General features: G+C 36.7%; 1 protein-coding gene and 1 long non-coding RNA gene across 2 annotated transcripts in view; both read right to left on the bottom strand.

Moving 5' to 3' along the window:
- Positions 1-471: 471 nt before the first annotated feature.
- On the bottom strand, positions 472-8,354 carry LOC113480886. The gene is made up of 3 exons (XR_003398562.1): positions 8,161-8,354; positions 1,829-1,909; positions 472-605 (listed from the first exon to the last, which is right to left on the bottom strand). It is a non-coding gene; the product is annotated as an uncharacterized LOC113480886 (long non-coding RNA).
- A 1,304-nt stretch (positions 8,355-9,658) lies between these two features.
- The window catches only part of SGPP1 (sphingosine-1-phosphate phosphatase 1), a 55,917-nt gene continuing 39,588 nt past the window's right edge, over positions 9,659-25,987 (bottom strand). The window contains exons 4-5 of the mRNA XM_026849218.1: positions 17,703-17,792; positions 9,659-15,447 (exon numbers count right to left, since the gene is read on the bottom strand). Coding sequence (XP_026705019.1) covers positions 14,896-15,447; positions 17,703-17,792 — 642 coding nt within the window. The 3' untranslated portion in view covers positions 9,659-14,895. The remainder of the gene's footprint in view (positions 15,448-17,702; positions 17,793-25,987) is intronic.

Genomic DNA, 25,987 nt, shown 5'->3' with positions numbered 1-25,987 from the left:
CGAGCGCCGCCCGCCCGTCACGGCCCTTCACGGGGAAGCAGCGGCTGGCGCCGCGCGAGAGATCGCAGAGGGAGGCCCACGGGGCCCGGGGCGGGTGCCAGGCCGCGGCCCGCGTCTTCCGAGAGAGCCCGAGCTGCCGGCAGCGAGCAGAGCCTCGCGGCTGGAGCGGTGCCTGCTCTCAGGCACCACTCTGGTTCACTGGCACGGGCCCCGGGAGCCTCGAAAAGAAAATGATGTCATGCTGCACAGAGCAGAGCGCAGGAGTCACCCAAAAGGCTAGAAGCAAACGGAGAATTTGGCCTTTAATAATTAAAATCAGCCTATTTCTTGATTTTCCTGTCCCCAACGAGTGCCCTGCTCCTGTAGTGAAATGCTGAATGTCTACAAGACCCCACGGCACGGTGGGTCAACTGGATTAGGGACTGAACTTCCCGTTACAGCTTTTTAGCAGTAATGGACACTGTCTATCACTCATACCTGTGGAGCTGTGGGGAAATACCAGGCTATTGGGGTGAGGGAGATGCACAGGTCCCTCAGCTGGTAGGTGTGCTGGTGTGCCGCGGAGCTGCCGTCCTCCAGAAAACAGGAGCAGAAAGGATTGTTTCCTGGGAGGGATCCAAACGAGAGGGACAGGAGCGTTAATTATATCTCATTTTCCTTCAACTTGCTGTTAACATTTTTCTAGACTTTCATTTCTTCCAATTAAAGTTCCAAATAGTATTTTTTCCTTTTTTTCATTACAGTTTAATAGGCTAGCATATACAGGTTATTAGATGAAGGATAGCACACTACCATTTATTTCTTTTAACTTTTGATCTAATATTGTCCAAACTGTTAGAATTCAAAATTCCTTGTTTTATTCTTATTTTACTGTTCAGCATTGTTGTTCACTTGACCCCAATTCCAGAGTACTGCATCAGTCCATAATCTTAGATGGATGTTACTCAGTGAGAAAAATAGTTCGTACCTTTATTTTTGTACTAGTTAAAATCAGATTTGTGGTCTTTTCTGATAAATTCTGTGAGTTGTGGTAAACAACATTACTAATATAATAAATAATTTAAAAGTATTTTTAATCATGGAAATATTTTCATCAGCTTAGTTACCACTGCCATTTTTAAAATCTAAACATTTGAGCTGAGAATATATTTTTCTAACAAGATAAAGAGCTTTATATAAACCTAATAATGTGGTCAAGTCATATGGATAATAACAACAGAACATTATAAAAATAACAACTTGTACCTCAGTTTAATGGCCTTCTTAACTGACATGTAATGAAAGCAGAAACTCAAAAGATAATTCAAAGTACTGACAATTTCAGTTGCCTGTCACTAGTAGCATGCAAAATTTTAATTAATTCTACATGTTGCAGTATAACTAGTTTTTATTACTTCAGCTATTTATGTACCTACCAACATAATAATGTTTCTATTGGTAGAGAATACCCTTCTCTGATCACTCTGCAATACCATGAGATGGTCAGCTTGACTTGTATTTCACAGAGGCATTGCTGATTCACCTAGATTTCAGCTTAAAAGTCTGACATCTAAATAGTTTATTAGGACCAGATATTAATACAGCTATTAGTATTTGTGAGGGGTCACAGGTGCACAGCTCACAGAAGCCTCTTAGCCAAGCAGCTATCACAGAAGACAGACCAACTCCCATGAAAAAGAGCGCTTTTTTGTTAATTTTTGCTTCTTAATTATTTTGGGGCCCTTTTTTTTTTCCCTGTATGGTGCACTGAAGATAGAAAAATATCTAAGCACATGACATAAAAGCACAAAGACCCAAATTACATGCTTACTGTTTTCACAGTAAATACCTTCCATCCTAGTTGTGAAGCCTGGTCCTGCTGAAGTCTATCACCCAGAACTAAACACTGCTCAAACTGGTGAGAGTTGTTCTGAAAATTTCAAAACAAGATGTATATGATTTTATTGAAGACAATATTGAATTTAACAAAATACACATTATAATACTTAAGGCTGTACTATAAATTACAATGAAAAATACTTTTGGTTAGTAGTTTTTCATCTGAGTTTCCTGGAGTGGTTATTGCTACAGATTCAACAAATACCTTCTGTTCATTGTTCATGTAGTGAAAACAGCTGCAAGATCAACTGGAATACCATACTTCTACAGCCACAGATTTGGTATTCAGTACTCCCAGATGAAACCAGCTATATTAACAGCAAGTACAACATTCTCAATAGCACACCAACACTGCTGAGTCACAGTATATATTAGGGGGAAATGCATCTGTAAAGTTCCCCACAGTAATTGCATGGCAGTTGCTTCAGAGAGCACTTATAACAGTTACTTTACAGACATAACTTAAAACAAAAGACATTTTGAGAAATGAATCTTCATGATCCCCACCTTAAAAGAAAGTGAAGGAGTCCAAACAAATCTGAGTTTCAGTGTCATGTACTCCAGGACTAAGGTCAAGTACTCAAACAGCAAGTCCTCTTAGAACAGGATTTTTTTTTGCTGTGTTTTCATAATACCACAACATATGTTGTGACACAGCTGTCCCTGAGTATAGCCAGCAACTTCTGGGTGCTACCATAAGGCACCACAAATATTTTTTGCGTCTTGCCTTTTTTTTTTTTTTCTGCTTGGGTTGCATTGTGTGAAATGCAGGTCAGCAACGAGTGTTTCTTCCTCCCAACAAAGTTAAGTTAAAAAAAGCAAGGGGGAATGAAAGCGCCATTATTTTTAGAGTCATTTTATGTATAGCATTCAAAGCAAAGAAGGAAATGAGAATATCTTGATGTCGTTGAAATTACTTTTTCTAAGATCTTCCATAAATGTTTGTAGAGCTTGATAATTCTGAATGTTGCTTGTTACAGTTTTAAATGGAAAAATTCAGGTCTGTCAAATCAAGCAGTTGTGCCCTAACTACTTGTCTATCTAATTAGATGTCAAGGTTATTTATGTGACACTATATTTTGGCCACCTATACCAACATCTACAGTACAGTTATTTTTAATTAACTGGTATGTGCATATAGATGAAGTGTTACATACCAGGGATTAACAAACATAATTCCATCAGCAAATTCCTGCAGCTGAAGTATTAGAAGGTAATGTGATTTTCTGGAGAAAGAGGGGTTTATTTTGAACACCTTTAAAAGTTACAGCTCATTGGATTGTTTCACTTGTCAGTTCTCATGTTTGTTGTGGAGGGAGAGTTAGCATACTTCATCACTTTTTGCAATTCTACCTACAGGACTTGACACTGAGGCAAATTTATCATGACTGATGATTATCAAGTTGCTGGATTTACTGAAGGTACTTTAATGCTTAATTGCCACTTAGTGCTGAATAAGCACTTAATAAACTAAAATCAAATGTTGATTAAATCATATCCTCTAATTACATCATACAATAAAAGGGTGCTTTGACTGCAAAGTCAAGTTTTGGATAAGGACACCAGTTTTTAGAGGTCAGCCCAGAGTTAGCAGCCTCTGACTTCAGAGAACCTAAGATAACTTTCTGCATCCCGCAGTGAAAGAGCTGTGTCCATCAGCTGTCTGTTGCAGGAATTCTTAATTTTAATAATGCTGCTATTGATAACAATGCTCTCAATTTCTCATGACCTGCACAGAGTGCCAGTTTAAGATTTTATAATTGATCCTGTCAAAAGCAGAAAATTAGGCCATGCACTGTGGGCTACTGCTCCTCATCCTGACCAACTGTTCTCCGTAACTATCCCTAAAAGGCTGAGTGGATGTTCCAGGCATAGCTTAGGTAGGGAGAACAGGCTGCACATAAGTATTTGTTTTCCTGGTCATTCAGTCTTCTTGAATGCCCATAGTAAGGGTAGATGTGTTGAGATCTGGGTTTTCATTGGAAATTTTATTAGCGGCAACAATTTCTTATTCCTCCCTGAAGCAGAAAGATCAAACTCAACACAACTGCAGGAGCCTTCCACCTAAGCAGTAGCAGAGGGCACCCAAAGTGCACCAGGGAAGGTTCACCTAACAGCATTCCCAATGCTAGTTGTATTTGTAACAGACACTAAATAGCATAGCCTAGCTTGAGCCATTACTCTTATTCCTGGCTTTTCTCAAGAAGATCAGTTTTAAGCCAACACATTCATGTGTGAAGTTCCTCAATACAGCAGACATGCATTATGAAGCAACTCAAATCTGCCACCTATTGACTTTTGAGGTGCAATTTCTGAAGTGCATGGATTTGTCACATTCCCTATGCTGTACACCTTTTTTGTTGGGGGGCTGTGTACCATTTCTATCTTTGCTTCAAGCTCTTGTTTTCTAACTTCAATTGAAATTGGTTAACACTGAGATCAATTCCAGACAACTGGGCCCCCAAAAGTCCAAGTTCAGGAGACAGAAGCATCAGACCAGATAAATATTTCAGAACTGCTGTATCACAGCTACAGTGTTTGCATAACTACTGAAGTATCTAGTACATAAATTCTGAAAGAGACATTTATTTGCATTGACAAGAAAGAAATCTCAGCAAACAGATGTTTGAAAGAGATGCCTGGACATGCCTCTAAGTGAAAAAAGCCAAACCTGACCATTGGAATTTTTTATTTTTCTTTCAATTATATATTATTAGGGTTAGTCACCCTGAAGTCTAGACACAATCCCAATACTGTCACAAGGCCAACGGTCAGGAAAGAACAGAACTGCTGCTGCAAGGCAAGCACAACACAGTACTAATTAGCACTGGAATGCAATCAGTCTGAAAGCTAAACTGGTTGACTTTGTTCTTTTACTACTGTCTTAAAAACATTGGCAACTTTTATGCCTTCAAACTTCACTAAAAATTATCAGAGACAGCATTATGTCCTATAAACATCAGCCCAGAGAAATATTCTCTTAAAGCAGGTGTTCGTTTGAGTAATAGCTTTAATTTATAGCTTCAGCACCTGCAACTGATCTACCATAGTCCACAGCAATAACTGCTAAGCAATTAGTAGCCATTACAGCATGAATAATGCTATAAACAGTAAATCACCAAAAATGAGTAATTAAAGTACATACTGCACATAGTGGAAGCACAGGTAACAGCCCCTCTCAATTTTTGGTTTAAAAATCTTTGCAGGTCAGTGGAAATCTAGGTCATCATGTTCTGAAATTTAATCATTCTGTATGAGGCAAACATGATTACATCCCTTTGCTTAACAATATGAGATTAGCAATTGTGAAGTAACTCTTCTTAACAGGCATTTTGTTGGCAATCTTCCCAAGGCAGCTGTGGACTTGATTAGCCACCAGGACCAAATTCTCTACAGCAGGAATTATCCAAATAGGGCTACTGGCATACCAGGAGAGATGATTAAACATGTGATGTATTAAATAATTCAGGGAAATTTTTTGTCTTTAACTGATATGAAGCAGAACATACCTTCTGCTTATGCTTGCTATTATGTCAAATTAGCTTTACACATTTAAGGGGAAAAGACCTCTTAGAAGATAAACTTTGTCGGGTTCACTTTGGGTTTTTTCTTGGGCTTTTTTTTTTTTTTTGAGGGGGGTGGTGGTGGTTGTGTTTAAGACTCTGAGAAGATTAACTGCTAAATCCACTTAAAAACTTGAATTTGAGACTACCTGGAATCAAAGTGCATTTGAATTAGTACGGATGATGGACTGTTCTCTAGCTGCTATTACAGGTGACCACAACTCTAAGCCAAAATAGCTCCCCACTCTCCAACTTTGGGAAACTCTTAACTAGTTTCTTTTTTAATATTAAGTATACCCAGACACAACTGCATATCAGCTAGGGGAAAAAAAAAAAAAAAAAAAAAAAGAAAAAAAAGAAAAAAGGAATTTAAAAAGTTATTAGAAGACTTTCCAAACCCCAAGAATGTTCTGAAAAGGGTAAAGGATTTACAGCTCATGCCTTGTTCACAACTCTCAGTTTACTATTTCCCAACACCTCTGTTAACCCCTTAGGCCCTCCCCTTACCCTCCCACAACCCTTTTCTCCTCCATATGCCAACATCTTCTGCTAGACAGAATCCCCCCCTTTTCTTCCTGTAATGCTCCAGTGACATACTTCCTTGCTATTTCTCATCTTGTACAATCTTACTCTGCACATTTCAGACCAGCCACACATAATGAAGACATCTGACTATACAGGGGATGACCACGCGAAGGAAACTAGATTGGCACATGAATGTGCTGTTGTGAGCTGAGGGGCCCTTGTGCTGAGGTGTATCACTGAGCATGAAGTATGGCTGTAAAGTTTGATAAGATGTTGGTCTTTGGAGCTACCTGAAGGGAAAAAGCTGAAGAGTAGATGAGCAGTAGGTGGCCATGAAAGGGAAGAAAAATGACATGTAGCATACAGGAAAGGCTGCACACTGGAAAACACCAGATGGCTGGGAGGTGAGAGTGGCCACTTTTAAAGAATCAATAAATCATTGCCTTCCCACCCAGGAAAGGCTGAACAGAATCTACTCGTAGGTAATTTCACCTATTGCAGACTTGCCATATTCTATATCTACTCTACAGAGTTCTCTGGAGTAGAAAAAATGCTTTAGTTCTGTTTAACTAATGAGTTCAGGATAGCATCCAAAGAAATGAGATTTCTCTTGTTGAGTTTGCTCTTGTCTAAACTTCACTGGATTTCATTATAAAGCATTTAAACAGCAGCCTTTCACAGATTTTTATGGCAGCATAAAGGAAGTTGTGCTACTTTCCTTCTGAAACTAAGAAAACAAGATTGGCTCCCCTACAAATTGCTGTAATGTACATGCACTTTGGGGTGAAGGGGAACCAAACCCCACCAATTCAGAATCCTAAGAGCTTTATTATGTAGTTAAAGATTTGTCTTTAGGATGTGATCCACGTTCAACAGTTGTGGGGACAGAAGAAAGTCCCAGAAGGGGGAGAGAAGGTCAGAACATTAGAGGTAAGCAAAAGCAAGCATACCAGCCATACCTAGCAAGGGCTGCTATATACAGTACCAAAACCACATCATCTGCAAACAAAGTATTTTCCACACCATCCAGAGAAGTTATTGCACATGGTCAGAATAAGTCACCTGTATAAAGCCAGAGTATTCAGTTAAGTCAATAAAGGGTGTAATAAATATATGACAATTAAAGGAGTGATAAGAAAATCTTTCAGAAAAGAAAGGTAAGTGTCTACATCCAACTATTCTGCACAGACTAAACTTAAAGCACAGGGAAGACTATTACAAAATGTAAAATGGAGGAAGGGACAATTCCCAGTGTACTGCAGGATTAAGCTTCTGGGCAGGAACTTGCTTTTACTTTCCGCAAAGTAATTTGCAAGCGAAAAGGCAAATCAGAGAATCTCTATGCAAATCATGGCTAAACTGATGTCAAAAGACTATTAAACGTGATTTATACGTATAAAGGTTTACACAGTTCTCCTATATCTTGTCCACTCTTGGGATCTAGAAGTCTCATGGAAAGAGAAACAAACAATGTGCAATTGAGAAGATCCAAATTGCAGGTCTACAGAGATTTAGTTATCAGTTCATTAATATTTGGCCAGAATGGGCTAATCAAAAGAGTTCCAATTACACCTTTCTGGTTTCAGTTCATGGCATAAACTAGAACTGCCATAAGGCTATCAATTAAGCTCCATCAGCTGTTTAAGCAGAGAAGGAATACTGACTCCAAATCCCTTCAAAATTATTTTATTTAAAACAAAGAATTAGAAAAACCAAGCACTAATGAGTCCTTTTATGAAGCAAAGTTTTTGCTTTGATAACAAGTTAAGTCCTTATAATAAACCCTTGTTTCACCAGCAAAGACCAGAAACAGTTACAAACATCAGTGGAAGTATGAATTAAATGTTGCCATCAAAGTGGTGTTACTTTTAGTTACATTTGTTGAGGTTTTAATCACTTACTTTCTTTTGAGTTTATCCTTTTAGTGTTTCTGCAAGTGGTTTTGGTTTTTTGTTTTGTTGGTTTTTGGTTTTTTTTTTTTTTTTGTCTCAACATCTTGAAAATTATCTTGAAACTTATAGAAACTAATAACCAAGAGATAATACATTTCTGTGGTCCTTGGAATTCACATCCTGGTTATCTACATTTTTGACAGCTCTAACAGGACAAAAAGGCCTTGGTAAGACAAAAAAAAACCCAAACCATGAACTCTGCAAATTGTAGATTTGCTTAACATAAAAGTGTAAGTTCTTACCTTATGTAAAAAGTAGTCGTCTGCACTAGCTCCACATAATCTTTCCAGTTAGCAAAACAAGCACACTGTACAGTGCCAAATAAATGGATTTGAAATGGCGTAACAGCTTCCTTTTAAAGGGCAGTTCCCACCTCTTCTAGTGTCCCACAATACTGTTCAGATACATTACTCAACTGCTCAAACTTCCTCGCTGGGCATTGCACAACTGCAGAAAGAGAGGAAGCAAGAGTTATGCTAACTAGTATTTTTCTGCTGCACTTCTCCAAGTAACTTAAGGCTACTTAATACAAACATCCAAATGAATTAATACTTTCTCATGCTTATATATTACATAGCAAAACATCTTGGGACTATGGTGAAACAAAATTCACAGCATTTGAAATTAATAGTATTCTGCAATTAGTTTGGTTTACTAAAGAAGTAAAGCTCATGCAAATATACTGCCTATATGCATTCCATGAAAATCTGTAAATATCCAATAGTTTGATGGGGAAAAAAAAATACCCACAGCTGGCCAATTTTCAAAAGAGATTTTGCAAGTGAGCTGAAGTTACCAGGAGGTGACCAGACAGGATACAAACTCCTGTGATTGCTTTCTACAAGGATTCTGACTGAGCCATCTCATTAAAGTAACCTTGTTTTATTTAGTATATGAAACTAAATAGTCCAGATTTTAAGGCTGTGGTAACCCACCCCCCTCATTTCAGTATTTCCTTATTCTTTTTTTCTAAACTTTTGCATCTAAAGCCCACACCTTAAAAGGCAATTATTGCTATACAATAATATGAATGTTATTACAATATGATATATATGCTATATGATAATATGAATGTAAGTTTTCTTGTGATCAGTGTTTTACACTTGTGGTATGTGTCCAACCACATGTCCCACCACATGTCCCTTAGTCTGGCAAGAATAAAGACAACAGAACACATTTGAATCCAACAGTAGTTTATTACTCACTCATTGCAGATGAAGTTAGACACTTCAGTTACCAGTCAATATAAGTTTAAATATTAGTTGACAACTGCAGAAAGTGTACAATGAGTACAAAATCATTAACAATAATATAACAAAAAGTTCCGATGTATTAATTTTTAAAACATCAGTTGTACACTATTATACAGCAACCATTATATGATCCTTAACAATCTCAGGGCTTGCATTTAAAAGTACTTTTTTTTAAAATAAAGTTCTCCAAGAGGTTGAGAGACTGGGGATTATAACTGCATTAGCTCCCAAAATACTACTAACATACAGCCTTACCTTATACAGACAAAGCTGTTTTCTATTTTTATGAACACTCGCTTTTATCAGGAAATGCAGTAACAAAAAAAATCTATACATAAAAAATTAAACTCCAATACACAATATATTATATCTCTATCTCTATATGTTGTACTACAGATTTCATATAAATCAAGTATAGGCCAAATTTTGGCATAATTTTTAAGTGCATTAAGTTTAATATAAAATCCCCCTCAGACTTTGCTCTTACTTTTCAGGTTACTAGCTCCTGAACTGATCTCTTTCAGTTATGATACTTTAGACATCTAGAATTGTCTTAAGTTCTAATTTCCACTTCAGGAATATCACCCTTTTCTTTCATTACACTTTCTAACAAAAATAAAGTTGTGGGAAAAACTTAGTGACTAATTTAGTCAAAGTTTAGTGACGAATAAAATTCTCCAACTTGATAGGACTTTTATTTACATTTACTGGTCAATACCTTTAAGGTAGCATTCTCCTGTGTACCCTCTATTCTTTGATCCTACAGGAAGATTTACTAATTATACACTGCAAACACATATTGCTTTGCTTCATTTTGTTAAATGGACTCTTATCAACATGCAAATAAATTATTTCTGCTGCAGAATGGAATGCAAAGAAATTTTTCTAATACACAGTTAAATTTGCTTCAACTCCAGCGTGTGATATTTGCTTTTTAGAGAACACCTAAAGAGCTATATCCTCTCTGTCACAAAATACCACATTTTGTTTCAAATTAAGCTTTGTTTGCCTTTGTTTCAGTAAGTATTACAGGAAGAAAAACAACATTAGCATCCCAACTAATCTATCAATTTGACAAATATGGTATTTACAGTAAATTTTAAAATAGGCTTCTATTATTTTTTTTCTGAAACAGAAAGGCCACTTAAGCTTTTCACTACAATAAAGTTCTGCATGAATTCAAAGAGACTTCCTCCCTCAAAAAAGGTCAAAGTTTCCTCAAAGTCATTTGTAGAACAGATAAATAAATTGTATAACCTAGAAACATTCTACATTAGACCCCAAAACCACCCAAAAATCAATTACAGTAAAGTTGAGTCACAATACCCCAAGAAATCAATTCTCTTGTCATCATTTTATCTACTGACATTATTTTGGGATTTTGTCATTCAGCACAATTATGGTATGGAGGGGAAAGCATCAATGAAGGGTTGCAAATGTGCAGCCAATTCCAACTACTAAGAAACAGCTTCCACGTTAAGCCCTTTAAAAGTCTTGTGAAAACTGGTCTAAGTATGATTTTAAAGAGAACAATCTCTCAGACCTCAAAAGCAAGTATATTACATTTACACCTTAGAAAGTAAGTCCCTTTGCACACACTGATGCCTGTACACATGTCAGAGCATGGATACAACCTTCAGGGTTCATTCTCAGTGTAATATGGGAAGGAACCAGATGCAGAACTCCCAGTGAAGTCAACAGGAGTTAGAGAGCAATGCCCCTTCAGACCACTGAACTAATAAATCTCTTGTGTATTGTATGTAAAAAATAAAAATCTCAATTTTCTATTGAGAAAGCAAATACTGAAACAGAAACAACTTTTAGCACAACAGATGTATTTACTTACAGCATGCAAGGTTTGTTTTTATGTATTTGAGCAGCTAACAGCCACTAACAGCCCTTAAGTATTTACAAGTTCAAAATTACAATCTTCACATCAGTAGCAATTGCTTACAAAAAGTTCAGGCTCCCTGGGAAATAAGCAAGAAATGGAGTAAAAAATACTGAAAGCAGTAATAAAAAATAATAGCAAAGGAAAACATAACAGCTCTTAAAATCCAGACAATTTAACACTGTTCTGGTAAAAAAAACAAAAACAAAAACAAAAAACCAAAACCAACAACAAAAGCTATATATCACATTTAGAGATGCCATTTTAAAAGAAATGCACTTTTTTTTTTTTTTTTTTTTAAATTTCCAAATAAATAAACAAAATACTACTCCCTTTGGTTTGCCAATTTACCTTAAAATAACTTCTCCACCTTCCCCTTTCCTCCCCTTCCCAATTTGCAAAGTAATAAGGCAAATGTGATCAGAGACTGAAGAGCTTCATAAGCGATCACACAGGACAAAGACACTTCAATCCCAGTTCATGGTATCAGAAACACAAGTAATAGCTTTTTTATAAACATGAAACTTTTTTCAAAATAATAGATTCTAGGACTTACCCAAGATGCAATGCATATGTTAGTTCTGATTAAGTCATAACAAATCCTGCTCCTACATTCAAGGCAGTCTAAGACAAATTCAAGTCTCTTCAGCGTCTTGGAAAACAGAATTGTGTGCCAAATTAACAGTCATGTCAAGTGCAGTTTCAGGTTTTATTTCATACAGTAATTAAGTTAAAAATTTAACTCGTAGCTTTTTGTAATAAATGTGTATTGATATCTGCTTCTGTAAAGTAGTAATTTCTCTCTTTAGGACTATACAACCTAGAACTGAGGAAGTTCACTAGCAATGACATATGAATACGTTTTTGTCCCACTTCACAAAAGGTTTCAAGTGTATCATCCTTCTGAAAAGATATTTACCTACCTTTTAAAGCTATGTTAAGTTTATTTATAAATAATTTGGTACCAGCTGATGCTCATACTAGAAACATTTTTTCATGTTCAGCTCTAGGAATAGCTACAGGCAAAGAAAGTGCTCCAGTTTTATCTGCTCTTTTCTTATGCCTGATTTGAAGGAATCTTGGCTTATTATTAGACAAAAATATACTAAAATGCAAATATTTAAGTTGGATTTTTTAATTTTTGCATTTCTGTGATTCTTTATAACAATATTCATATTGCGTGATATTTTGTGCTAAACTGTCCTCTTGAGCCTAGTCCCTTATAAAACATGAAAACAGAATAGTAAAATTTTTCACATCAACTTCAGTGAAGTAGTTGCAGTCTTAGAGACAGGGTTGTAAAGGTGCTGTATAAACATTCCGATATACATTTCCTGTGTACTAGACTATGTGATACATGGGACATGACATTTTGAAATTACCCAATGCAATGTATAAAAATATAAAATATGTATTTATGAGTAACAGTAGAATAAGTTACAGTGCAATTTTCCTTAGACTGTTGAAAGCCCTACCTGCATATTTTTTCACCCATTCTGTATCTTCCACAGTAGATTTTATTATTTTCCATTAATAGTAAAACAGAGCAAGCACAGCTAGAAAACACAGCTTTAAGAACACTCTTGTGCTGTAAACTTGAAGTTCCTAGAAGCCAAATATGTAGCTTAAAAATTAGTTTTGCTCACTTCTGTGCTAGAATTTAAATATTTTTTTGCTACAAACTGTAAAGCTATTTAAGGAGAATATGCCCTAAATTTCAGAGAAAGTTATCCTATTTTCACCGGTCCTCAGAATAATTTACTATAATTGGAACTACACCACTTGCTCAGGGCTTTAAGCGTAAGGCATTTTGTGTACATTCCCCCCAGCTATTTAATCACTATCTTAGTGTGCAAAGCCAAACCAGTGGGAAATCCCTCCCCTCAAAACCTTGGAAACCGATATACCTTTTACTGCACATTCAGCATTAAACTGCAAAAGAACAGATAGAAAAATCAAATCCGGAAATATGCACTGAAACAAGCTAACCATTTTCTACTAGGTAAGGTCTTTTCAACTATAGAAGTTGTTTAACACGCTATCAGTTCTGAATACATCGGTTTGAATACATTCATCGTGGTGCATTCTGAATGCACTGAAGAAATGCATCAGAAAAGTCAGCTCTTCACACCATCTAATGCCAGTGTACAGTAACTTTGACTGCTCTGAGGAAAGGGATACAAAGTTCATTTTGTGAATTTACATATTAACAGTTTGGAGATATGATCTCCAATACAAAAAACCCTTCCAATTCCAAATGTTGTTTACAAAAAATGTAAGCTTTGTATTTTATCTAATCACTGTACTTCCCAACCAAACCAAATTATGTTTTCCCTTAAAGAAATGTACAATACAGAACTAAATAATTCATGTCTGGCCAGACAATAAGACAGCTCTTGCTGCAATATAACAGTTCCTGACATGTAAAGAACAAATTGGGCATTGCATTAATACAGTCAAAATGAAACACAAAAGAGGCACATGAAATTACAGTTGAGGAGTCATATTCTACTTGTGACTGGAAAAAGGAACATGAAAAGCTGAAAAGTGCATAATAATTTGGTAAAATTTACATATGCACAAACCATTTATGCATACTGTCTTGACTGCTCACAATCTGCCTATCAGAATGATTAAAAATTTAATTTGATCATTATATTTTCCTATAGGTAAATTGGGTAAAAGTGCTCATCACCTTTAAATATAGTACGTTAATGCATAAAAATACTTTTTTTTTCTAGAATAAGGATTATATTTTCTAAGCAAATATCTAAAAACAATGGTCCTTCTAAATTAGTTTGGAATAGTGAGGCCCATTTCTTTCCAGAATGGGGTGTTTTTATTGTTTACACATTTAGATAATTAATTTTGAATATCTGTTCACTGTATAAACAATCTCCAGAAAAATATATTCTCTTCCAGTAACTTACAATACACATTAAAAATACTTACAAAAGGGATTATTGTCCATTTACAACATTTTGAACTTAAGAACACAATTCTTGGGTCATTTCATTTATGTAGTTTTGATCAGGCTATACTGAATATTCTGGTTAACTTGAACCATGCCAGTAAGGTGGACAATCCAATATTTAAAAACATCTGCCTAATCATGTAGGATTTTAAATAAAATTAGGCATTTTTACATCACAGTATATATGGCATTTCTTAATTTAGCAACAGAAAGGCACAGTTATTAAACCATAAAATACAGTACCTAAATCACATATGTTAGTGATATCTATCAAAACCAGTTCAGATATTTTGCTCTGTAGAGGGGGCTAAAGAAAAAGGCTCTCTTTCTTTTTTAGAAAAATTCAAACTCATTACAAGTTTGGTCCGTTAAAATGCCTATTAGCTGAAACATTTTGAAGCAGGACTTCTGGAAAGAATAGAGGAAAGCAAATTTAGCAGTCTATGGTCCAACAACTTGAATAAATTACTATGAAATGGCAAACAGATCATGAATGGAGCTTTCTGATTAGCTGTCAGACATACCTGTTAAAATCTCAATGTATACAGGTACAGCATGACAGACATTCCAAGTACATTCATTGCATCACACACACACACACACACACACAGACTTTGTAACAGCAATTAAGTCTAGACATAGCATTTATAGAGTTCAGCACTTCTCATGGCCTGATATTTGACTTCTGGCCCCACACCATACCCAAAGACGTGCAAAGTTCTTTAAATGCTTTGCCTGCTATGCACTGCTGTTAAAGACCCTGCTAAAGCCAAGCTCACTGGCCTTCCCTTAGCAAACTAGTGCACCTCTTCAAAAAGCAACTAGCTCTGTTCTCCTTATTTAAAGTGATAAAACTTCATCAAGACAGACCAATAAAATGGAAGAGGCAAGGAACAATAAACATGAGTGAGAACCCAACCATTCCATAAGTAATATAGCGATAGGGAAGCTCAACTTCCATGCGTTGTCTTGCTTTCCGTACATCATCATGTGGTATGCGAAATATTTTACATGCCAGTGGAATAGTGGCTTTTTTCATCACTACTTTTGTTAACAACAGAACTATCACACCAATCAACAACCGCAATATGGCTTTTCCAAACACAGTCACAGTGAGAGAGGAAAGAGATAAAGGTAAGGTCTCGGGAGGAGGATCTAACTTTAGACCCATTATGTAGTTAACGTGAGAGCCACAGGCTACTCCAGCACCGCAGCCCAGTATCTGAGCTGTGTCTCCTCGCGATGTGCTCCAGGTGTCTAGAGTAAAAGAGAAGATGCCCAGGGCTAAATGGAGACTGATGATAATTAAGGGTGCATATTTGTAAGTTAAGTTGAAGTTATCAATCAGGTCCACAACTGGATGGAAGACAACCAATATAAGAATAGCATACAGAAATCCAGCAATAACATCCTGTTGAAGAGAGAGAAAAATATGGTTTCAGTGTAAAAATTATTTAAAAAAAATAATTGTTACATCAGCAGGAAGACAAGCCTAGTTGCTCTGTTGCTAAAAGCAACTTCTAGAATCTCATCTTTTCCCATTTACCATACAAGATTAAATCTTCTTCACGTTAAAGGTAAAAAATTGCATTTGGTCACCTATTAATAGGACACCTGCATCATGATCTGATCAAATGCTCCACGATCAAAACTGTAGATCTACAGACTATTTAGTAGGGCCTATAAGCGACAGGACAAGGGAAAATGGCTTTAAACTGAAAGAAGGTAGATTCAGACTAGATAAGGAAAAAAATTTTTACCATGAGTGTGGTGAAACACTGCAACAAGTTGCCCAGAGAGGTGATAGATGCCCCATCCCTGGAAACTTTCAAGGTCAGGTTGGACAGGACTCTGAGCAGCCTGATCTAGTTGAAGATGTCCCTGCTCACTGCTGGGGGGTTGGACTAGATGACCTTTAAAGGTCCCTTCCAACCTAAACCATTATGTAATTCTTCTATGATTCTATCTGCTGGCTCTAATGGTCCTTGTCCAGGACTGGGGCATTCCAACCTACAGTCAGCACAAAGCTAATCCAGCTAAATAAATTCTGCCAACTTAAGTTTGCTGGAACAGCTCAATGCTGGATCTAAGTGCCTGGGTGCCAACACACAGGCAGGCTGGCAGCAACAGCTGGCAAGGCAGGCAAGGCCCACTGCAGCTAGGCATTAGAGCAGCTTAGACTTTCCACTCCAGAATCAACAATACTGCAAGAATGGAGAACTGTTTCCAACTCCTAAAGGAGAAGAAAATGTAACTTCTGTGCCTTCATATTTGATTTTCAGTTTTATTATTGTTTTTAAAATCTATTAATTAAAAGGTTACTCTATTTTTTAATGTGACATTAAGTTTCAGTTACTGTTGATTAATCACTCAGTTGCACAGTATTACCTGCAACTTTTGTCACCTTTAGTTGTTATGGAGGAATTTGTCAAAAGGTTTTTAGAAATCTAAGCACTAGAAACCAGATCAGCTTCATTCATATACTTATCAACTCTTCCATACGAGCCAAGGAGCTGGGACTTCTGTCAGCAGTATTTGTATTGCTCCATCTTCAATTAATCATTTTTATGCACTAATTGAATGCTTGGTGAAAGCTCAAATACGACTGACTGATATGAAAGTCAGACTTGCTAATTTCAGAAGCAACCACAACTTTCTACATATTTGCCACCCTACACCCCCCACCCCAAACTTTGGCATGATAGTTGATCTATATTGCAGGCAACACGTGGTTAATTGTATTCACTCAAACACTACTGAGGATTCAGATATAAAACTGCTGAATAACCGAGTCTACATGATGCATCACTATTCGTTGCATGACTTTGTTCCAAGACATTATCTGTCAGCTGACATTGCCAGCTGAAATATCAGTTCAGCCCATTGTCATCCACACAAGTGGTTCTGACTTGGGAAGCCTCCTAATCACTAATGTAAAATGTGTCGTTCAGTTTTTCTGAGCTCCTTTTACACTGTGTTCATCTACCAGAGCTTTACAACTCACTACCAGGCCTACTGCTTCCTGTCTGTTCGCTTTTCTCCTTCCAGCACGTGATCCTCAAAAACCTCTTTAACCACCCTTATTAGTGGTCTTACATTCCAATTACCATTTTGTAATATCTTGTTTTCCCCTTTTTATATTACACACATCTGTGTTTTATTTTTTTAATCCTTTTTAATAAATAGGTCTGTTTTTCAAAGATGACAATTTTATTATTTGGTTTTAGAAACTTGGGTAAGTGAAACCCTAGAATTAGCATGGCACTGAAATGCACATGCTTTGAGTAGCTGACATAAGTGGACATTAACAGCCACTTTCTCATACTGCAAAATTATTTCTACTCTGTAGAGGAAAGCTTAGTCTACGCTTTAGCGTGGTTACACATTTCTGCACTGAAACCTCTATTAAACATCAGCTAAGCTTCAACTGTGGACTACATTTATTAAAAATTGCGTTTAGTAAAAATGAACAGAAGTTCAACGTCTACTTTTAGCTGTTGTCTCAATTTCTCTGCTGAAGAAATGTAAGTATTGTGTTCCTATATGGTAGGACGTTAAAAAAAAAAAATCTCTATACACCTACTGCAGTGTAAAAAACTTAAGTGTGATGGAAGTTTATGAAATCAGAACAACATTGAAATAAGTTTAGTAGGATTATTTTCTTACCAAAATTGAATGCATTCCCATGTAAATTCGACTACAGCAAACCAAAGAACACCAGCAGAATGCAAGGATCAGTCCAAACATAAGGGGATACTGGTAGGGAAAAAAAAAAGAGAGATTGTATTAGAATTTGAAAAAAAGAAATTAAAAAAATCACTCTGTAATAATTCTATAATTAATTCCAATTAATGCAACTTATGCTTAGCTTTTCCCCTGCCCTAGCCTACACATGCCTATTAGACCACCTCATGTCAGTCCACTTTTCATAAAGTTAAAACATTATTAGGTCAAGCTTTTTCAACTTTCTCCTTGTCCTCTTCCTTTGCATTCAGGATATATGAATTTCAGGGTATTGGTCATATCTTTGAAAAGTGGTAAGAAGTTAATAGATCTTTGTAGCAGTTAGTCTTGCCACATTATGATATCCTAAACTGGCAATATGGGCAGAGACAAGCCTTGTGTTATAACTGTGGAACAGTTTTACACGGGGTGAAGCAGTTATGTAATATACTACTAGTATTGTTAACAATTACCCAGGCAGAATCTAGTAGCTTCACCTTTCTCCTGAAAAGGAAGAAAATAATTTACAAATAAATTCAATCCCTTACACACTGTTTTAGAGTTTCTGCAATCCTTGACTCAATCTCTGACCATCAGTAAAGAAACTCCTAGAATAGTAAACTTTCCTGTTCTCTACAAACCCATGTAAATTTCCTCCTACATTCCATGTCTATTAAAAAAAATTACCAATTATTTCTATCTTCTGATAGACTTTTTTATTAATAAGGACCATTTACCAGGAACAAAAAAAACCCAAACAAAACAAAAAACAACCCTTTTTTTTAATAAACATACATCCGCATGTGTAAAAACTTGCTATTTTAACCTTCTTAAGTTTTGGATAAAAGTATGCTAATTCACATCCTAAAGCACATTAGGAAACACTTTCCCCACTACCATATTGCAAAATGTTGTGCAAGATAGGATACAGCTTCCTTTTTTCAGTATTAAAAATAATTATTAGTTCTATAAAAGAAGCAGTCACAAGATAAAATGGCATGTTTCCAAAATTGCTTCACTTCCTACATGAAAGCAACAATAAACACTTTCAATATAAACAGGCAGTCCAGATGTTTCAAACTTCAGAATAAAAACCAAGAATTACAGGCAGTTAGACAGTTTTCTTGCCCTTTCCCTTGCTCCTTTTACAGGCAGCCTGAAGGGTGGAATATCCAATAAATTAGAGAAAGTATCTTTAATCTTATTGGAGAAAGTTGTAGTCCTCTGTGAAGGCCACTTAACAGATTGATGAGCTTCAAAATTGGTCCTTCAGTGGAAGGTTTGAGAGCAAATTATCAACCTTTCACATTACTCCAACATTCTTTGAATTCTCAGCTGCAGGACCATGTTAACATGACAAACCTAAAGACTTTTTCCTCAAGCAGAAAATCAGGATGCTTACACTTCACATAAGAAACAGATTTCACAATAAAATCAATTCTCAGTGCCCAGCTCACAGCTGTGCTACATCTAGTTTAACATTTGTCTTTGTATCTACTATATTCAGCTACAAAGTGTACCTAAACAATACTGTGTACTCAATGATTCATTTCTAACTGAAACGATGAAGAAACAAATTCAGTTTCCTGCCTTTCAGAATTACACTAATAATGGGCAAGACACCAGTAACTAGGTCACACTGCAGGCATGACTGCGGAGTTATCAGATGCTGACATTGTTACAGCAGCCACAAGAGAAATCTGTGTACCCTGTCCTGCATGGCCAGAATACAAATGTAGCCCCACCACTCACCACCATTACACCTCTACCACCACTTCCATTGCTCTCCGGGTAGGAGTAACGTCGCCTGCACCAGAACACACCCAAGGCACACAACATCCCTGCACAGTGCTGCTCCACTCTCCCCGCAGAGGACTCCCAAAGCAGGAATGCTGTATATAGAGGGACAGGTATCCTCTATATTCTCTGAAGAGGAGCTTCTAGCAGCTCTTTACACATGAAAGCCTAGGAAGACAGACTTCTTGTTTGTCAGAGACTAGCAAGGGAAGACTTACTACCTCCTGAAGCAACACAAACCTCTTGGCCAAAAAATGTAATAGTATCACAATTATTTGGTAGTAGAATGAGCTTGCACATGTTCATGCATCTGTCAAAAGTTTGAAATGTTTTTGCCCATCACTTGATACCATACATCCATTCTTGTTTCCTGGCACACACCTTTTGTGCTTATGGCTCCAATTAGGGGTAAGGTTTCTCTTTATTAAAGACTCTTCGTGCATTTCTGAAATACCTCACACAAACAGCAGCTGAAGCTTTAGCAGGAAGACCAACGAAGTGCCAGGCTCAGCAGGCTATAGCACCTAATGATACTGTGGGTAAAAAATTGGGATTGTGGGGGAGGTTAGAGCAAATAAACAGCCAGACCTAAAGAACAAGATGTATGAAGGAAAAGGAGGTGAGATTTCTTATTTTAAGAGTCCTGGGCTGGTTGTAGTAAACAGCATGAAGAGTAGGATAAAGTCTAAAAATGAAAAGAATGCTTGCTCTCAGTTATGGACTTTAAAGGGAAGCGTGTTTGAAGAAGGAAGAAACTGTCAGAAACTCTGACTTTGAAGAAAATTTTGGAAAGAATGTTTGGTTCTGACATATCTCACTCTAATTCTGTTTTTAATTGTATTGAGAATAAATACCCTTCAAAACATCTAAAACACTGGCTAGTTTAGTTCCTCTGTAGCAAAGCATCTGTATCCAAGAGCTTAAACACTTCCCTATTGTGTTCCCAACAAAAAGCCAATTACACATTTAACCCCCATTCATCTATTCTTAAAGTAATTAAGAATTTTTAACTTAAATCCAGACAAATTATTCTTACTGAAACAGCTTCAGCATGACCTGTTCACAAATGTGTCTGCAGTATTAGGCACATGCTGATTTATGATATTATTAATGTATGATAATAATCATCACAGAAGTCCTAAACCCAGTTTCTTTTCACCCAAGAGAGCTTATTCACTGCAGTATACCTAGCTGCACTATATCCAGTCCACTATAAAAAAGCAGAAGATTGAAACAATTATTCTAATTTCCTCTGGAATAATATTCTACAATACAACAGTTAAATTCATTGTTGTGATTAGTTCCCACACCAAGCATTCTCCTCTATGCTCCCACTATGTAACCAGCACACTTGGGCAACTGTCAGTTTATTTTTGGAGCTCAGTTATCAGTCAGTAAAATAATTATCTGTTTATCTAAAGACATCTTTACATATAAAGTACAGAAATAAAACTTGATCTAAAGAAGGTTTTAACCTTCATCTGTCCTGGTTTCTTCCAATGTTATATCCACACCTCCCTGCACTGCCCACATAACTGATCTGATTTTCTTCCCACAAGGCCAGTACCCACCTGCAGAGCATCATAAAGCTGTATATACCCTCTGTGGCTCCACAGTTCACTGGCTTCCTTAGGCACTAGCTAAAATCAAGCAGAACCTCCCCCCTACTTCAACACAAATAAAGCACAATACCCTGCCTCCTCCTTGTTTTCACTTATAGCTTTTAAAGGAGCCACTGGGTTCAAGAATTCCTACAACACCAAACTGGTAGCACCTGCTTAAAATCTGCCTTGAGGTGGTAAGGCAACTGCCTATTTTGTCCTCACATGTAGGGATAAGTGTACAAGGTGACTAAAGGAGAATATTAACACTCCCACACACCTTTTAGTTCAGCAAGAAGCCTGCTCAGCAGCATGCCAAGTCATAACAGGGGATATCACCTTGATCCTTATAAAAAAGCTGATGCCATAAATACACTTCCAAATTGTTGTCTGAAAATAATGCAATACTGAGGTACCAGCAAGCATTTTCTAAATGTTATTTCATCTAGAAAATGACTGCCCCTATGTATCTTGCATATATACACTGGGTATACCATGTTTGTGTATCTGGAACCTCTCACTGCTTATTCATACGAAATCACCCCATCTTCTATTACTATAGTGCCTTAAGAGTATTAATATTTATCTACCCTGCTTTACAATAAACAGTGCATTTCACAAAAGCTTTTCTCCCAATTGCAAATGAATCTTCAAAGAAAAAAAACTCACCAGTTTTTATTATGTTTTCTACTTAAAATAGGCACATTTTATGAAAGATTAGTGTGAAAGCTTTAATATAAACTAATCTGAAGTGTTCATGGAAGCAAGCCATAAGCACTCATTTTTTTCTTTATGTTTGCTTGGGTCTCATTTTGGAAAATACTGCATTCATAAATTTGAAGAGTAACAGTCATCAATTACCTCCGAGTTATAAACTTTTAGATCTTTTCTATATAGTTGTATATAGACACACAGTCTGTACTTAAAGATATTAAAGCAAGACTGCTGAATTACAGCAATCTTAGCCCCATGGTTCCTTGCATCCCAAATCAGACCTACAAGTGGCACAAAGGACTAAAGATCACAAGCTTACATCCACCCTCTTCCCCAATTCACCGCTATTCTTACTCATTTAAGCATCAGAAGGCAGACTTGTATATCTCCTTTCAGATGAGTTTGAAAGGTTGTCAGAGATCACAGCTGGAAGGGTAGACATAAAACCCATGTTTCATTCTCTCAGATTGTTCTTTCTGATAACAGAATTGACATATCTTCATTCCTGACTATACTCCGAGCCACTTAGAGCCAGATATTCAGGAACAACCCATTTTAGACACAAACGTCTCAAACTCTGCCTGCATGCCCTCAGTTAAGACCATAGTATGTATGTCCTCAAAAACTCATTATGCCTCCATAGCTACCACGTCACCTCAGCAATTTTGAGTATGAGTACTGAACTGCATATTGCTTTTTTCTAATTTAAAAAACAAACTTGTGGTTTGAAGATCTTAACCTTATACAAAAATAAACACACATAATATTAAGTCTGAACTTCAAAAACCACGTTTGACTCAAACCTCAACATTAACCTGGCATTTTTCTCCTTAAGAAAAGTACCCCACATTCCCTATTAGATCAAATCACTGATATCCAGCTTGCATAAATATTTTTCCAAAGGCCAGAATAAAACTTTGGTAATATGCATAAGTACAGGTATGTGAAGGCAGATGGAACTGACAGCAAGGCAGAGACTGGAGATAGACAAACACAACAGAGATTGAAAAAGATATCTTTGCTGACATTTTGGCTTTTAAAGGTTTGAATGGATATGCTTCTTTGAAGGCATTATACCCATTATGATGTGTCCCAGTCTTAATGTATATAAGAGACAGATGACCAAGCATCTTATTTAAAAAAAAAAAAAAAAAAAAAAAAAAAAAGGCTACCTAATATGTTAACTTAAGAAATCAAGTTTAAAAGCTAGGAATAAAACTTAATGAGCAGACTGCTCATATTCTCTCAGTCCTCAATTCTGTTCCCATATCCAGAATCTTGTTTTAATCAAACTGAATTAAATTGGTCATATCTGGAAAGCAGCAGTGAAACTACTCCCAGTAAGTCTTTGAGAATTTTATGCACTGTTTTCAATGGAAAAATCCCATTTTATTCAATTACATCCTCCAAAAAGGGCTTACAAACTTCTGACTGGATCACATAGAAAATGTTTCCCTCAAGTGCCTATCCTCCTCCCTCCCCTAAATCTGACTTTTTGCCAAGAGTCTTAATAACATAACCATTGTTTAAAAATGCTCATAAGGAAACAATCTGTCCTAAAAGCTTTGACCTAGGTCAGAAAATTCCTTCTTTCATAATGGAACATTCTTAAAACACACTCTAGATGCTCATTTCTCTACTTTTAAAAAGCACATTCTACACTGGAGAAGTTTCCAGCATTCACAAAGGTTCCAAACTAATTTTCCAACATTTTCAGAGTTCTACAGTATTATTACCCAATGATCTTTTTTTAATTATATGCTAGCTCAGAAGTTCAGCTTTAGTTTGGGCTATCGTTCTGGGCCAGAGTTCACTGAAAAAATCCAAGCAGCACTTGCAGCACCATGCTTTTAATAAGACATCTGGGCTATGTATTAGCAATAGTCATATGAAAAGCTATAACAAATGTTTACATGAATGACTGAGATACCAGCTGGCCAGATGAACACAAACAGCACAGCATATAAATGATTTTCTGGAGGGAGCAGAAAAGTGAGAAGAGGATAGTTAAAAATAAAAGACTACTTATGAATCACTTTAGGAAAAATGGACCCAAAAAAGCCTTTTCAAAAGATGTCAAGGGGTAAATAACACTAGTTAAGCTACATTCATCAATTATTTCCTTATTTCTTCCATTGACCAGAATTAACATAAAAAAGTATAAAAATCTGGGAGTGCTACATGTCACTATAAGAACCTCTTCTTTAAATTCCAAGATAAAGACTTCAATGTCAACCCTGCAGGGAGTTAAAAGGTTTCATTTTCTGCTACAAATCACCTGAAGAGAAATTAAAGACTTATAACAGGAATTAGAGCCTGTTACTTCTTTACCTTGCAGTTATTACCAAAACAATCCCTTCCTGAACATGCCCAGCAAATATCACCTACAGCTTGCTGTTACACCCTAACACAGTTTTTCTGCAAACTGAAGTTTTCTCAGGTTTAATCAGCACACCCTATTTGAAAGTACTAGGAGTGATTTACATGTGTACAGTCCACTAAAACAAAATTGCTTGAGAACTATTTTCTTTGATCCTTTCTTTACCAAAACTCTGCATATAATCTTACAGCATTTGTTTTTACATATTCCCCCCCCCCCAAGATCCTGTATGTTAATTAAAAATTTGCTTATGCAGAACTGAAAAATACATTTAGTGCCAATCAACACAGTTTAATAGAACAGGCTGTTGCACTCCTCTAGCAGAGATTCCCCAATGGGATTTGTAAGAACTGTCTATGCTCTTTTCAAACTTTTAATAGCACCTGAATCAAACAGGCTACATAACTTTTTCCAGCCTCCTTTACAAATATATTACAGGCATTAATATGGCCCACAAAAGATGACCTTACAACTCAAATACACAAGACAAAGCCAGTGCTGACCTTCCAAATTCCCATCTTTCTCAAGAACTCTTCATTGTGTGGGAAATTCTGGGTTTTATCACCCCTTTAGCTATGCTTACGTCAGAAGATTTTTTGTTCAATTGTTTATTTTAAGAAACACATGTAAGAAAACCAATTAGATAAGCATGTATCTCTGCCTAAGTTTCTTCACAAGATTTTAGTATTTCAGCCAAAATCCACTTGGGCTTCTCCAAGAGACGAAGCATCTTTTTCTGACAGGAGTCTGTACTTGCTCTTATACACAGACTTTGTATATAAGATGGCCTCCTACATGTAGCTTCCAGTTTTATCATTACATCAATCCTGCTGATAATGCAACCCTTTCAACAGTGACAGACACTTAAAACTAAATTTGCCTACTTTCTGTAAAATTCTCACTATAGCAGTGTCATGATCGCACTATTCACCCAACACAGATAACCAATTATTCCCCATTCCCAGTGGGGATCTGAGAGAGGTTAGCCTTTTGAAATGAAAGAACAGGCAGACAATTCTAGAGGAAGTATTTAGTGGTGGTCAATCAGAATCACAGAACGATGCAGATCTCTGAAATCCCAATACAGATTCTCTCAAACCCATCTCATTTGGTTAGATTCATCAGCTTTCATTGATAAAAGTAATGGTGCAGATGAAAGGTTTCTGGAAGGATGTTTGACGTGGTACCACATGACATTCTTACACAACTGGTACTGTGGAGAGTCAGTAAAGCACTAAGTGAAAACTGAAAAATAACCTTCCAGGTGTATCACTCAAAGAAACCATTACAGAATAGATGCACTTCACTGTGGGTTTAGCAGTAGCGCTTATTAAGGTCACCATTAGCCTCAGTGTGGTGGACAGACAGTCACTGATGAAAGGATTTGCATATAAAACACTGGCAGACAAGTACACAGGGAGGACATTGCTCTTATATTTAGTGACCTAACCTGCTCCAGAAGATAAACTCATTCAAACAACATTGGTTAATGTAGCTATAGAAACCAGCTACTCATCAATCAAGGCTCTGGACTCCTGCTGAGAATCAGCTTATTGAAGTTTTCAACATCTGACAGTGAGAGTCGGCAGCTCCTGACTGAGCTCTTTATGCAGAGCTGAGGAAGCAGTGAGAACCCATCACTTCCTAATCAGACAACTACTCCAAGAGCCAGGCTGCATCCTGGAGGAACTCTGGGAGAAAAGTGTATTTTCTGTCTCCCTGATTCCCCCTCCCCC

This window comes from Athene cunicularia, assembly GCF_003259725.1.
Source record: "Athene cunicularia isolate RWA chromosome 5 unlocalized genomic scaffold, athCun1 chr5_part1, whole genome shotgun sequence".
Classification (NCBI taxonomy): Eukaryota; Metazoa; Chordata; class Aves; order Strigiformes; family Strigidae; genus Athene; species Athene cunicularia.
This window is presented reverse-complemented; position numbering and strand designations above follow the sequence as displayed.